Source organism: Rhipicephalus microplus, chromosome X (genome assembly GCF_043290135.1).
Source record: "Rhipicephalus microplus isolate Deutch F79 chromosome X, USDA_Rmic, whole genome shotgun sequence".
NCBI lineage: Eukaryota > Metazoa > Arthropoda > Arachnida > Ixodida > Ixodidae > Rhipicephalus > Rhipicephalus microplus.
The window spans coordinates 286,559,308-286,575,663 of record NC_134710.1 but is presented as its reverse complement, the minus strand read 5'-3'; the positions used below and the strand labels follow the sequence as shown (position 1 = coordinate 286,575,663).

General features: G+C 41.2%; 1 protein-coding gene across 4 annotated transcripts in view; it reads right to left on the bottom strand.

Moving 5' to 3' along the window:
• Positions 1 to 16,356, bottom strand: part of LOC119161447 (rap guanine nucleotide exchange factor 1) — a 146,588-nt gene that overhangs the window by 106,713 nt on the left and 23,519 nt on the right. For 3 of the 4 annotated variants that reach the window (XM_037413915.2, XM_075879266.1, XM_075879267.1), the window contains exon 6: positions 10,921 to 11,148. The exons of the other annotated variant lie outside the window; for it this stretch is intronic. In XM_037413915.2, coding sequence (XP_037269812.2) covers positions 10,921 to 11,148 — 228 coding nt within the window. The remainder of the gene's footprint in view (positions 1 to 10,920; positions 11,149 to 16,356) is intronic. 4 annotated transcript variants of the gene reach the window in all.

Below are 16,356 nucleotides of genomic sequence, written 5' to 3'. Positions count from 1 at the left end.
CCTTCTGTTTCATAGAACTGACACAGCCAAGCCATACCAGTGACATCAATACACAAATAAGCTATTTATGACATCCATATTTTTATTAACAGTATTCGGAGCTATCACTGCACTTGTAACATAATGAATGTGGGCATATAAAAATGCAGTGGAATATCTCCAATGCACCTTATCTTCAAGTCACTGAATGGATTTACTTGCATCATTTCACACAAATAAGCATATCCCCAAAAGTTATTGAATGACAAGTTGCTCTAACATTAAAGAGAGTCACATTCTGCCAGGCATGCAAATAGGGTGCTCAAATGACTGCAAGAAGACTGCAACAGAAAATTACAAAGGCTGGATGCAAGCCTCCATGCACTAAAATAGAAATCACATGCTTTGGCTCGTAGTGCATTTTTGATGCCTGAAATTAGCATGCTTGCTGTATCATAGAACTTTAAAAAAAAGTAACCATACAAAACCTAGCTCAGCTATGAATATTACAAATAGATTGATTTTATGATGCCTCCGAATAGCGATATGCTCACTGAGGTGCAGAAGTTGAATTCTTTTCAAATTTTGCACTGTAGTTCTCCATGATAAAACAATTCATTAAAATTCTGCCAATATAAGCCAATTTTACTTTTATGTTTTAGCTAAGCCGCACTTCCATAATTTCAGCTTATTTTCTAATATAAAAGAGAAAGTAGATACTATTAACTGTAGTGTTTAACAACGAAAATACCATCTGTTTTGGCAACAATTTAAAGTAATAGTCATCGAATATAGTGCAGGCAATATTAAATAGATATTTATGTGGTAAAGTTAAACCTGGATATAATGAAATCGACAATTTTCTGAAAAAATTTGTTATAAGGAGGATTTTGCTATATGCAGGTTCGGCACAAAAATTAGAAAAATAAACTCCAAATTAAACAAAAGGGGAACTGAAGGCAGAGCTCACCCAAAACACTTATTTAGCGGTAAAAACTGCATTACTATCACGACAGCAATTATGTGAACACTCTCAAGAAATATGTGCTCTCGCCACCATATTCTGTAACAACTCCACATTGATAACATGCCCCTCGCTCATCGTTACTTTTCCGATCAGGTCAGGTAAAAGCCCGCGAGCACTTCTGAAGCATAGATCAAACGAGCCGGCTCATCTGTATCGCCTGGAGGGCGCATATGATAACATTTCCCGCATGTTAAAACTGCTGTCGAATGCTCAAACAGAAAGGAAATCACCTATCTTGACTGAGCACGAAAAAACACAGTAGGTGGGGAAGGGGGGAGGTCGCGATCGCTTGTGTGAGTGCTATATTGGCAAGCATCAGTATGCTTTTAATGCGAAGAGACTGCGTGAAAAGAGCACTTCTCTCTGGAGCGGCCACATTCGCTTAGACCAGCGTTTTGTAGGACTTTGGCGATATTGGATATGAAAAAGTTGGCTGCCACCTTTACTTCATATAACATTACAATTTGTTGCTATCGCATTCACTGCATTTCATTCAATGCACTGTCCTGCTGCTACAGCTAATCTGCTAATCGCGATAGCTATGGTCCCGCAAAGTCTCGGTGAGATGCAAGACAGAAGCGCGTGACGAGTCAACCTCGAAGATCCATCATTGTAACCGTGGTCTCAGAGAGATTCCATTAGCGCCTAATCTGACATCTTGGTAGTGATGACACGGCTGTCCGTATTAAAGAAACAAAACGAGCGAAAATGAACGTCATCGAGGGCTACACCATGCGCGCGCAGTGAAATCACGCACGCGCCCACAGCGTCCAAAACGAAGAGCGAACAAAATGTAAACCACAAAAAACTATTTGGTAAAGCACCCTCCAAATGCAGCACAGCCCCACATGTGACGTAATAGAGCGGTTGACTGGGCTAGTTGGTATGGCATACTTGGGTTTTAGCAGCGCGAAAAATGCACGAAAGACACGTCCCTTTCTTGTCTTTCGTGCATTTTTCGCGCTGCTAAAACCCAAGTAGCCCACATGTGACACTAACTAAAAGCGTGGCACTGCCAACACAAAAGTAGTTGTTTTTTTGTTGTTTTTTGTTAGGAGGGAAGGGGAGAGCACATTCACGCATGCGCCCAGGCCAGCAAGAAAGGGGGCACCACATAGTCGCCGGAGTCACGAGCACACAGTGGGCGCCACCTCTGCTTCGCACTTTGTCGGCGGCGGGGCGTTGATTGATATGTGGGGCTTAACGTCCCAAAACCACCATATGATTATGAGAGACGCCGTAGTAAAGGGCTCCAGAAATTTTGACCACCTGGGGTTCTTTAACGTGCACCCAAATCTGAGCACACGGGCCTACCACATTCCCGTCTCCATCGGAAATGCAGCCGCTGCAGCCGGGATTCGAACCCGCGACCTTCGGGTCAGCAGCCGAGTGCCACTAGACCACCGCTGCAGGGCGGCGGCGGCGGGGCAACCACGGAAGATGCATGCTCGTGCGAGAATAACAAAATCCGGGGCGAAATTTCTAGATTGTCCATGGCAAAAATTCGTCATATCAAAGTTGTCTCCTGCTGTTACTTTGTTACTTAGAGGTCGCAAATACATGTGCTTCTACGGAGTAATAGCGGGGAAGAGAAAAATTTCGTAATATTGAGGAATTTGTTATATGGAGGTTTATTAAAGACAGTTTTAACTGTAACATGCAACTTAAATCGGTAGACATAAGATCATCATCATCATCATCATCAGCCTGACTACGTCCACTGCAGGACAAAGGCCTCTCCCATGTTCCGCCAGTTAACCCGGTCCTGTGCCTGCTGCTGCCAATTTATACCCGCAAACTTCTTAATCTCATCTGCCCACCTAACCTTCTGTCTCCCCCTAACCCGCTTGCCTTCTCTGGGAATCCAGTCAGTTACCCTTAACGACCAGCGGTTATCCTGTCTACGCGCTACATACCCGGCCCATGTCCATTTCTTCTTCTTGATTTCAGCTATGATATCCTTAACCCCCGTTTGTTCCCTAATCCACTCTGCTCTCTTTCTTGTCTTTAAGGTTACACCTACCATTTTTCTTTCCATTGCTCGCTGCGTCGTCCTCAATTTCCATTGCTCGCTGCGTCGTCCTCAAGACATAAGATAGTGCATAATAAATTATTGGTTAAAGTATTATATAAAGAAGATCCTCACAACACTTTATGTACATAGTCACAAAAAGCCTGATTGAACATGTGAGCCCAAAAGCATATCACTGCACGCAGCAGCATATTAACAATATCATTTTAAAGACAGCTCAAAATCATCCATTTTTCTCTCGGCAAACCTCGGCCATAGTTGAATGGACCAATTACATGGTAAAAGAGATGTACACAGCCATTGGCTGATTTCATGATCACAAAGACATTCTGAGTAAAACTTCTATAGGTTGTCTTAATTTCAATTATTAAAGATTATCTATGCCATCACTCCAAAAATGCTGCTAAAGTACCTTATATTTACAAAGTATTGATTAATAATTGTCTGCTAAACTCTTTCATTACTGCGCGAAAATGCTTGTTTTTCATATGTCTCAGGAAGATCGTTTTTGCCAGTTGGAAAAGTACTCCAGCACGCGTCACCGCATACCAAACTTTGCACAATGAAATGCTCTTTCCAAAAAATATGTTGCAGAGCAACAAAAATATTTTAGAATGAATAAAAATGTGAAAAGTGTAAAATTTTTGGTTGCCAGATGATAGACATTACAATAAAAAATGCTATATATTCAAAAATATTCAAAATAAAGAAAATTCAGAATATACATTTTGTAGATAAATGACCCAGAAACAGTGTAAAAAATAATGAATGTTGTGCAAAATGTTCCTCTTCCCATAGACACAGAAAATCAGAACCGAGGTGCTGCTCCATTGCTCGTGCCATGCGGAGAAGCATTGCATAGTTTTTCGTGAGACACAAATGTACTCCTTTCTCAGTAAACTTTTGTTATTCACACCACAGGTGTCCATAGATTATTGTTATTCACACCACAGGTGTCCATAGAATTATTCACACCTGTGGTGTGAATAATTCCTTTATAAATGAAGTGTCCAATGAACTTCTCTATTTCATCTAGTGTCACCTTTTCTCATGAGCCGCCTCACTCCGCATAGGTTGGCGCTCTCATATATGCATCCAAGCATTTTTTTTTTTCGTTTTTGCACATATTGTATTAAAAAAGGATAATATCAAGTGCAGTTCTAAAAGGTTTCGCACAGCTCCGTATTCAGGGAGAAGATGTGCTCCAGGAGCCTTCTTTTAGTTAGGAGAAGCTCTGCAGCCAGCGCCAGCACACCGCGCTCCAGCGAAGTGTAGACCAGGCATATAACCAAAGTAGCTATAAGATTGTGCACAAAGATCAGAAGCTATACGCACTTGTGGTGGAGTAGACAACTTGAATATATAAGCAAAACAAATCAATGAATTGCTGCGGATATCTCAGGCAAACGCAAAACATCATCGCCATATAACTTGAGGCTGAGGTGTTGTCATCTTCGAAAGCTCGTCCTCACTCAATGCAGGCGGGCTAACAAAAGAGTTTTGACGAGTGCATGAGTTTTGCAGCGCTGGTGCGCACGGATGCGTGCGTGACGACGGCGTCATCTAGTGACACTAGATGCAACCCTGGGTCTGATATAACAATGCAAGCACTACTAAAATTGCTGGAAACTATCATAGAGAGCCACTTTGACACTTTGAACACGCGGCACACCTTCCCAAATATTTTTTGTTCAACAAATTTTCCGTGACTCCTAGGAACAGCTCTCTATTGAATATCTGGCATATTATTATGGCAATTATTACTGTTTAACATTGTCAAATTGCGAAGCTGACATTTTAATTTGATATTCGGCTTGCAAAGATTCTTTCATTACAGAACTTCGATGTTACTGCACCATAATCACGAAGGGCACGCACTTCTGCAGAGTTCGCCAGCCTAGTGCACTTTTCGAATAATGCACGCACGTCGGTTCGCAGAAAGGTCTGTCAAAAATCACTATGTTGCTGAAACGGGCAAATTCAAATCGATTCTGAAAGATGAGTGCTTGAACTAATTACTAGAAAGTCCTTGGTGCACAAGAAATAAATCTAACATGCCAAAATTGACGATGCAAAAGCATCGATCACGGCAATCGATTTGAATAGGCAAACGAAAGAGAGAATGTCTTGTTTTTTATATGTTTGTGAGAAATGTCACTAGGCATAGCACACCCCGTTTCGAACCCTAGATGCACCTGAATCAGTTGCTTATACTGGGTGAGCTTGCTAAACAGCACTTGCCGATGCACGTCCTCGTTACCAAAACAAGTATGCTTGCCAGGCTACCGTTGCTCTCCCCTATGTGCCTTGCAAGTAACATCCAAGCAGACCTAAACTGATGTTTAGTGAACTTAAAGCACTTGAAAATGCCCAATCTAAATTTGGTTACCATCTTTCAGTCAAAGCGAAGCAGGGCAAAACTGGGTGCACTATGTTCTCATGGAGCTTTGCCAGACTTTAGCATGACAGTGGTGCTTCTTCAGCTGCGCAGTTACCGTGGCAACCACGGGGAGCCAGTCCCGTTCAGGCGCAACTCTCAGGCACACGCCAACATAGACAGATTCTTTCCCCTGGCCATCTTTTCCTGTGGAGATTTCAGTGCACTCATTGGGATAAAAGAAATTTTAAAAAAAGTCACAGCTTTACTGCAAAGGTGAAGCAATGAACACGATAGCAACAAATCAGAAGGTCACGCACAGAATGGCAAGCAGATCGAAACGTTCCTCGCCTTTCTCACGCACAAATTATTCACGAAACGTGCTCACAGGTACAGATGAACGCGAATAAGCATCTCTGTTGTTACTTCGCTATGTCTGAAAAGTGCGCCCTTTTCGCAAACAAAGACTGTACAACAATGGCAGTGACCTTTGTGCACCCGGTAACTACAACAGAATCGTGCTGGTGAAAGTCAAAGGTCAGCCAAGACGTATGATCCTCCCCACCGCAAAATAAGGGCACGCGAGTGAGCGTCACCCCTTTCCTCTCCGCGGCGCAAAGTACGCATGCGAGATGAGAGAGCGCTGCCGCCCCGTGACGATGTGGAGATGCGCACTCATTGAGCCATCTTGCTGGTAATGCTGAAAACACAATAATCAATAATCCCCCCCCCCCCCCCCCCCCTGAGATGCCTGTCAGCAGCGGTAAATGGTTGATATAGATAGCTTGCTATTTGAATGTTGAAGGAGGTGCTCCTCTGTGGCTTAGTAGCTAAAGCCTCACACTCACGATTCAGAGGTCCGAAGTTCGATTCCACGTGCCAGAGTCTTTTTCGGAATTATTTTTCTTTCTTGCATTTACATATTTATAGACACGTATGCAGATACGGTGAGTGACGGCGACGCCAACGCCGATGTCGGCAGCAAAATACAGCCGAGAGTGTCCATATGATTGCTATTGCAATAAAAGAGCTCAAAGCCTTTGACAAATCACTGTAACTCCATTCATACTTAACGAATGCAAAAAGTTTTGCGGCAAGAGGTTCGCAAGAGAATCAACCCCTAGGATGAGGTGATTAATGATTACCTGGAAATGCAGTGCAGAGACCCTTTAATAAATTGACTAACTTATTACCACAGGCTATGTATTGCACATAGAGAAATCAAGCAGGCTAAAAATTCATCACCAGACTGCCCGGTGAACTACACAAGTACTTAGAAGTGCCTAGCTCCCAGCTGCATCACATAATAATAATGATAATAATAATAATAATAATAATAATAATAATAATAATAATAATAATATGGAAGTGCCTCTTACAATGACAATTTAATCTGCTGACAGTTTCTGCATGGTCTCTTTAAATATTATGCTTGTCTTTATATTTGTTTCAAGAGAAAAGAGCTCCACTATCAAACACCTTTGTGGGACAACTACTAATACTCTAAAGTGATTAATTGATAGATCATTTATCTATAGTATTTAAAATTTTAAAGCAATACATTGATTATTAAAAACACTACAGGAGAGGGCAACAGATTAATTATGAGCCATTGTATCCTCCCTCTTACAATGACAATTTAATATGCTGATAGTTTCTGCATGGTCTCTTTGAATATTATGCTTGTCTTTATATTGTTTCAAGAGAAAAGAGCTCCACTATCAAACACCTTTGTGGGACAACTACTAGTACTCCAAAGTGATTGATTGATAGATCATCCATCTATAGTGTTTAAAATTTTAAAGCAATACATTGATTATTAGAAACACTACAGGAGAGGGTGACAGATTAATTATGAGCCTTTGTATCCTCCAATATACATAAAAAGCTCAACATGATCCCTTTTGAATTATGCCCAAACTGGAGTGTGGCTAGGCAGAATTTCAATAACCTTGTGCTCAATAGCAGATTTATCAACTTAAGTTCAAGAAAGGTTGTTTATTCAATGCACTGCTGGATAGCTGTATTATTGCTTGCACACCTCTACAAATACAAAATGCATTTGTAATTATTCATTAGCAATCATCCCCTCACAGTTACAGTAATTTCAACAACCTTATCTTAAAAGAGCTTTTCTTCGTATAACTGCTTATGATGTAAACAAAGCTAATCCTCACCCTGCCCATTGTTTGCATAATACGGGCCTTGGCAGAGCCTCAATTCCTATAACTCTGAAATTTAAATGCAATAAATATTATTTTAATCTGCTCCAAAAATGTGCATTCCTTGCTACTCATAGCTGTACACCATAGCATTATTTTTAGTGCTGCATTTAAACATAACATACTGTTCAGAGTGATTGAATAAGCACACAGCTTGTGGATCAGTGCTATATGTCCACTGAATATGCACAAATAAGTTATGTATCTAAATTATACAGGTTTCTCACCTGAATAAAGGGCAAGGCCAAAAATAAGGATTTCAGATAAGCTGCAACTTACAAATAGCGTACTGCTTCCTTGTTCAACTTATCCTAAAACTTGCTTTGCTCTATCTTGCATTTTTAATGTTCTTTTTTATTAAGCTATTTCTGCATAATTATGGCGATGAAACCCCTCTCCTTATTTTTACAGCTGTTCACCTTTTCTGCTGTACACAATATTAAACTGGAAGTGGGAGCTGCTGCCCCTTTTGTGCTTAACCTGTTTATATATTCACTGGGTGTGCCTCCTGTCTGCCTCAAAATAACTAATGAATTGATTAATACAGGTAGTATAACATCCCAAAACAACAATATGATTATGAGAGACGCTGTAGTGGAGGGCACCGGAAATTTCGACCACCTGGGGTTCTTAAGGTACACCTAAATCTACACACACGGGCCTCATTGGAGGCGCTGGAGCAGAGATTCGATCCTGCAACCTTCAGATTAGCAGTTGAGCGCCATAACCACTAGACCACCGTGGCGGGGCTGCACCAAACTGAGGCTGCCAAAAAGGTACAGATGCAAGCTTTGGAAAAGAGTCCATCTAGGAATTGATAGTTTGGAGACACTTTAATGAAAGCCTGATTTGCGATCATGAAATTCTGCCTTACATTACTGAAAGCAGTGACCTATGTGCCTATTTGATGCTATCTTGAATTTTTTAAGTTCTGTTCCTTGCACATACAGTGTGTCCCAAATATCACGCAGCACAATTTAAAAAAAGAGAAATGTCATTGTGAGGAGCAAGCTTAGTACATAGTGTTCACAGTTGCTTTAGCAGCCACTACTTTTTCTAAAATAATAATTGAGTAGTTAGTCATAATTATTTTTGTAACTCTAAAAGTGCTCACCTAATTATTAAAGCATCAATAAGGCATATGCGGACATGCTGAGATGACATCCTGCTAATCCTGTTAATAAAAAAAGCCGCAAAGTATGAAAAATAACACGTGACTGTGCTCCCACCTGCAAAAGAAAGCAGCACCCTCAAATAAGCTTACTGCAAGCAACCACTTTGCCTCTTGTCCGTTGCCAGAGACAACGTTCTCTTCTGCACTTTAGCAAAAGTACAGGTCAGGTGCCAATGACATGTGCATTGCTATTTTGCAGAGATTCCTTTTGATAGATTGTATGCCTCTATCATTATGCACATGCCACGAGCAAATGTTTTTTTCGATAACAAAGCCACAGCACTGTTTGCTTACAGCACGGCTGTGTAAGATCAAAGTGGAACATTCCATTGCATGGGAAGTGTCAGGTAGGGCGATACGCATTTTTTTTTTCTACATTTTTTTTCATTGACACTGGCTATCTCACAGTGAACCTCTTTGAGGGTGCAGCTTCCAGATACCTGCAGCAGTTTAGTCATGTGTCACTTTTAAGATTTCATGGGCTTTCCTTATTAACAGAAAAAAATTAGCATGCAATTACATTGTTGAAAGTAGTGCAGTCAGACGTCGTTTACCAAAGTGCACATATGCCCCATTGACACTCTGATAATTAGGTGAGCAGTTTTTCAGTTACAAACATTATTACAACTTAATTATTTTTTACTCATGAAAAAATAATAGTAGCTGCCCAAGTGTACCAGGAACAACATGTTTTATGCTTGCATCAAGTAATGCCATTCTTCTTTTTTTAAATCACGGTCCGTAATATTTGGGACACCCTGTGAATTGGTAACTTCAATATGCTATAAACTAGATAGATATCTGGGGTTTAACGTCCTAAGACCACCATATGATTATGAGAGACGCCGTAGTGGAGGGCTCCGGAAATTAATATGCTATAAACTCTTCAGAATAAAATAAACGACACTCAATATAGTATGGCAGGGCCTTTGAATCTGCTTGAAATCTCCACTGATACAACCTGTATACATAGCTTATCAAACATAAAATACATACTATTTACATTTATAGGGCCATAGAATACTCAGACTGCAGTGACCTAAGTGAAAATGTACTAACTATTTAACCATCTGACAACTATTAGAATAGAAATCACTGCAGTCACCGAGAAGTTACAATAGACAAATTAGTAATTAGTTGCAGAGATGATTTTTCACAGTTGGCAGAACAGGGCAGCCTGCTTCCCTCCATATATCATTGTATATTACATAAATATTTCGGAACACAATAATCAGTAATTCGATTACAATGAGGTTTATTATCGGTAATAGCAAATGGATCTAACCATATACATGGGCTGTATGTTCATAATTTGCACTAATGCCCAACTATAAAACAGAGCAATTAGTTTACAGGTAAAAGCGAAGTTTAATTAATAATGATCAAGTAAACAAAAATATTTCATTAAATATATAATGGAGCAAAGAAACACCAAAATAGCCAACTCTATCATTTCTTTGCCCTACCAATTAAGAACCTGTGCAGACATATATTCAGACGCACTAACGAGCTCAAGGCTACTTGTGTACAACCCTGCACCTCTGTGATATATGCACTTCAGTAGGTACTTTTATACTCCTGGACAACTTTCTGGGGCTATCAAAAGAAAGCTACAGGGCAGAGCTTCTACGAATCTTTTACTGCACCAATTACACTGGCAATAAAAATTGCCCCTTCTAGCTGAATACACAGTGGTATACTTTAGTCAAGTTTTAATTTGTTAGTTATGTAGGGCTTTTTAAAGCAAAGCAATTCAGATGTCTATGTGTTCGTGTTTACGATGCTTATGTGTTATGTCCTTTAGAATCATTTTAAAAAGTGCGAACGAGATTGTGGAACTATTTTCTGGAGTATTGTTGCACATATGCCCTGCCTCTAAAGCTTTTTGTTCACTGACATAGAGAAAGATTGTGACTCTAACTCTCAAAAACTAAATATATTTTTTCTTTTTCCATTTAAACTACGTGAGCGACTCTACATTTCAAAGTGCTTTGATAATCAGTACACATGAGCCAGGCAGAAAAAAGAGCAAAAAGGCAGCCTAGGTGCTTGACCCAAGCGAAAGAACAGCAGTGCAAGACGGCAAGCCAGGCATGCGGGCCCGCCTACCTGGGTGGCATTAAGTGTGGGAGAGGTGGCTTGGGAGGTGGAAAGTCTGGCCGCAGGGCAGAGCTCAGAATGCTGTCAGAAGAGGCCGAGTGGCAGAGGGGGCCCTTGGGGGGCACCGCTGTAGAAACCACCGTGGCCGCCCCGTTGTCAGGAATTCGCGTCGACTCCAAGATCTGCCGCTCGCGAGGTGTCAGGGGCAGCTCCGGCAGAGAGTTTCGATGGCTGTTGCTGTCAACCCGCATATGGTACACATGTTGTTGGCCGAGTCCTCAATACTTACCCTCCCACAATTCCCTCAGGCACCACAGCATTAGAGCAGCTTTTACCACGCTCATCTCTACCTATTTATAACTGTTATCTGGCTATAGTAAGAGGCAATGAATAAAAGTCACAGTGCCAATATTTTGTAAATTTACACGGGCAATATTTACTGCAGCTCACTTGTATGTACAGATACTTGCCACAGTGCCTACAAGCTAAAAACAAAGAATATATTCCATGCACTAGCATAGTGGCCACAGTCTAATACCAACATTAAAGAAAGAAATAGTCATGACAGCAAATTTTGTTTTAGCAACCGAACAAGCTCACTTTTTACTCATGTGCCATCCTCACAGTAGAACTGTACGTATTTAGACCGTATTTGTACAAAATCTCCAAGTGCCCTGTAGCACTGAGGTTGTGTCCCCCTTCCCCCATGCACACACAGAGTGCATTTTTTTTTACAATTCAGATTTTTAATAAAAATCTGATGACAGTCAGGCACCTGACGTCTTCACAATCAAACTCTATCTTGAGGCCACAATACTTTGCCGCAGCTAAACTGAGATTAAAGTGACTAATTAACAGGAACTTAATTTTTTTTTATGAGCTAGAGGGTAGTTTTGTCGTAAAAAACAGTCGTAAACACAGCGCAGTCCTGTTAAAAAATGCACTGTTTTCTACGATGAATCCGTGCCAACATTTACCCTTTTGAGGGTGGCTGTTTGTCAAGGAAAGTCGTAGGGTGTCACCATTTATGCCATACCCATTTTTTTAGAAATCTACACGTTGAACACAATTTGAGATATTTATCATCGAATTTCGGTGGTGGTGTTAACACTCTTGCAACCTTTAGAAAAGAAAAAAAAAAAATGTGCCGACATTACCAAAAAAATTTGTCTTGTTTAATCTGTGGAGCATTTTTTTCCAGGGTTCTATTATTTTACCAATCATGTAACAAAAAATAACTCTCAGGAGATTTCGCTGCATGGCAATAAAATGAAAAATGGCAGTAAAATGACAGCCAAGACACAAATGGCCCAACATGGACAAGTGTGGCTATCTAGTGCCAATAAACCCAAGTATGATGAGTATAATCCTCATAGGCTTCGTTCAGGACCAATTATTGTTCATGATGAGTATAGTAATAGTAATCAATGATATTGCTACCAAATTTTATGATGTCTAAACTTGTCAATGGTAGCGAAAGGGTTAAAACTGACCATGCACAGCCCGCAGGAAATGTGGCTGCTCTATGCATTAAGACCGGAACTACAGTAGAAAGAGGAAGATACCGTAGGTTGGACCAGATTATGGGTCGACCCCCCAAACTTTGAATCTCCACAAAGACTCGTCCTCAGATTCGTCCAAAGTTGAGTTCAACGACGTCTGTTTTTCACTAGCAACATCCCAGAGTGCATCGTCCTTCGTTCCATCCAATGCGTTACTAATTTGCAGAAAGACGGAAGTACACAGCCTCAGCGCAAAGCCCTTCCTCTTCATAAATCAGCACACCCACGGTAGCGATCCCTTCAATTGTGCCCTCGTGAGCCCAGCGTAGCGCGATATCTCGAGAGCTTTCACATGGATGCACCCCCCCTTATGTGTAACAACTTTGTACGCAACCCCCGGACGAATTCACCAAGTAGCGTTTTCAGTTTGGGGTGCACTGCAGTCCATCTATAAAACAATTTTTTTTTTTTGTAGCTGCAGGATGCGATGCGCTGCTTTTAGATCCACCAGTATCGGATGCTTTTCTCCAATGCACCGAATTCCTCTTGTGCTGCCAGGTTGCTGTGTGCTTTGGCATACTTGATAACCTTTTTCTTAAAGCACATCGTAAACTGCCGTCGACTAGCACTCATTTCTGAACGAAATAGATAAAAGAAAACAGCAGACTGATAGTAGATAACCGAGGCAAAATGGCATTGCTAGAACACTGTAGGCCTTGCCTATCCTTGCCCAGCCTTACCCAACGGCGACGCCGCTGATGCTCACGATGACAAGAGAGGCTTTCGACTTCAGCTGCCAATTGGTGCAAAACTTCAATATTTTTTTCTGCCAATGAACGGTACATAAGACGAGGGACAACTTTCAATTGCATTTTTTTTAAGTCGACCTATATTCCGGTTTTTACGGTACTCATGACAAACAAGTGATGAAATTTAAATGAAGGTGCGTTGCGGCCAAATCTCTTCAATAATGGCAAATTGTCAGAAATACACAAGTGTAACACTTATTTTTCGCGTGTGATGCCTATTGGTTTTCTGTTCCTATTCAGTGCGTGCAGAAAAGAACCGCAATTTCTACTCCTTTTTTTTTTTTCTTTCACTGCTCAGCATAAAACTGGGAGACAGCCACAGCGGCACTTCTTGCAGACAAGTGAAGGAGTTCTTTATGCTTATCTAGAGCTTAGTAAAGAAATATACATTCCCAACACATCAAACAAAAAAGGATAAGTTGTCCACTTGTGTATTTCAGACAACTTGGCATTTTTCCTGACTAAATGTTGCAACAATGCGCCCTAATTTAAATTCCCCCACTTCTTTGTCGTGGGAAACTCTGGGGTACAGGAACTCAGTGATTACTATTCCCGGGAACTTCGCACACTAAGTTTAGATAAGATATCATCTGAATCAGGGCCTTCAAATTAGACTATTATTATTATGAATTATGTCTTTTTATTTTTAAGACATGGGTGTGTCACAAAAATTGTGACTGCCTGCAACTTTCCTATATAGAACACCTCAAGCCAATAATTTTAAAAAGCCAAGTTTTTATTCATTACTAATTTCAATGCAACTGTAGCTGCTATATCCACCTGCATGTAGAGTTAGCGTGAAAAAAATCACAGGTGCCTGACGGCTAAAGCGTTTTTACCAAAAAATCTGTACTGTCTCAAAAGAACTTATATCTGACGCACATCCAATGAGAACATCAGACATGCATTCAAGGTATCATATAAACCTTGACCAACACTTCTAGCTCTTGCTGTTCCACAAGGTAGGAATGATGTTGGCGATGTAGGAATGATGTTGGCGATGCAGCACTGTTGTTCCTTGAAAATAGGCATGGACGTTGGCACAAAAATGGCAGTTAACAAACACAACAAAAATTTTAGTAGTCACACTGTCCTGCATCTATAAATTATGGCAATTTGAAAAAGCGATTACTCTGAAAGCAATTTTCCAAATGGAACACCTCGACTCTCTTGTGAACTTCGGCGGAATTTTGTGCATTCATCGTAATTTTATGATGACTCGGATATTAAAACACATTAGCACAGTACCAGCAAGACTCCTGCAGAGACAATGGATTCAGAACCTAACTGGTACGAGTCTAAATTATGCATGTCTCATTACATACGGCGACCCATGCAAAACTGCAATGTCAACAGCAGTCCACTACCAGTCTTCATCACCACCCTTGCACTGCCACCTTTTCCTCCTATGCAGCTCTCAGTTTTCTCTCTCCTGTCTTCGCATTGCTCATGCCTTCATCTGTATTGTCCATGGTTTCGACGTTTTTCTTTGAGTTGACAGCCCACAAGTTCACATGTTCTCTTAGTAGTGCTGGCTCTAGTCGCAAGGGTCCTCCATATCTTACAAAAGACCTGTCTTAGGCTAATCCGGTAGGTCCTTTGATCTCGTTGTGACCAATCAAAAGAGCACACAATTAAAGACTAGCAGTATATTCATGACATCATGAGGCATCCATTAAAATGCCATTGGCTGAACCGAATGGTCGCACGACTTTGCTTTGACCAATCAGGTATAAGCATGTGCATTAAAAATTTAGAGGCAGAGTCATGGCATTACATGATATTGCTAGACATCTATATAAACTCCCGTGCTGTCCTATCTCCATGTGATCTCACTAGCCAATCACATAGACTCGCATGCAGAGATGTTGCTGTGCCGAAGGTGCTGAGCTGTGAGGTTGTGAGGCGGAGACCAAGCGCTATCAGAGAGCCGATGATAGCGAACTACAAAATCACAAAGCCGAGGCAACACTGCAATGCTGGGTTGCTGCTACTACACTGTGGGCCGCAAGGTCGGAATGCCACAAGGGGATTCATTGTGCATAGCCAGATTCACTGTACGACCATCTTAGTTGTAATTGTAAAAAATAATGTTTACACAGCTGAACACCTCTGTGTACTACACATAACTCGACCAGACAAATGCCATGCACAATGTCACACAAACTAACAGAACTGACCCTTGAGAACAAGCTGATGAAGAAGAAAAAGAAATAGCATGAAGCCACAAAGGCTGCCACTACCCAGGATCTCAAAATATTCATGGGAGGCCATTCTGGCAAAGATAAACAACATAATGGCTGAGCAAAACAATCACCATATGCAATGCAGATAAAGATAATGGTGATGAAAGCAGGGTTCATGGGAGGTATTTTTGGGTGATCACATTTACAAAATTTTGCATGACTCATCCAAAAGCAAGCTCACTATCTTCAAACAATGGAAAGAGCTCTTTTAGGTGTACTCTATACAAGAATGCATGGTGAATTTTGGTGCATGGTGAACCTCGAATTGAACATACTCACTATTCTGCAGGCTGCTAAGTCATTGTCGCCTTAGCATTAAAAATAGTGCACACCTGGGGACAAGTGGAAACCTGATGATGTGTATCTCACTCTATCATTTTCATGGCTGCTACATCGTGATTGCATGGCCATGACCACGATGTGAGAATAAGTTAGGTGCTGACACTCGTCGCTCCACTCAGAGACAGGGTGCAGGCAGATTGTGTTCGCCGATGATCTTGAGCTACAAGTAGTTTTCGTCATGCAACTTGAGATGGCGCTACAGTATGAAGCGCCAGGTATTCGTGTGCAAAAGAACATCTCCCTGAAAGCTTTGTGTGCATGGGATTTATGATTTAGAAACACGTTGCCCTGTGTCCATGAGTCCTGCCAGTGCATTTGTTTAGCTGATTCGTGCTTTGTGATTCAGCGCACGTACACCTCAATGCTGCACATGACTCCGAGCATGCATCAGCGGCCTTGTTGCTGGCTGCGTGCCTCAAAATGAGCAAATGGTGTTTTCTACCGAATTGCAAGTCGGGGTATCGCATTTGTACGGAGCGTATGTCGCTTTTCAAGGCTCCATGTGAACTAGAACGCTTGGATAAGTGGTGACGGGCAATTCAGAGA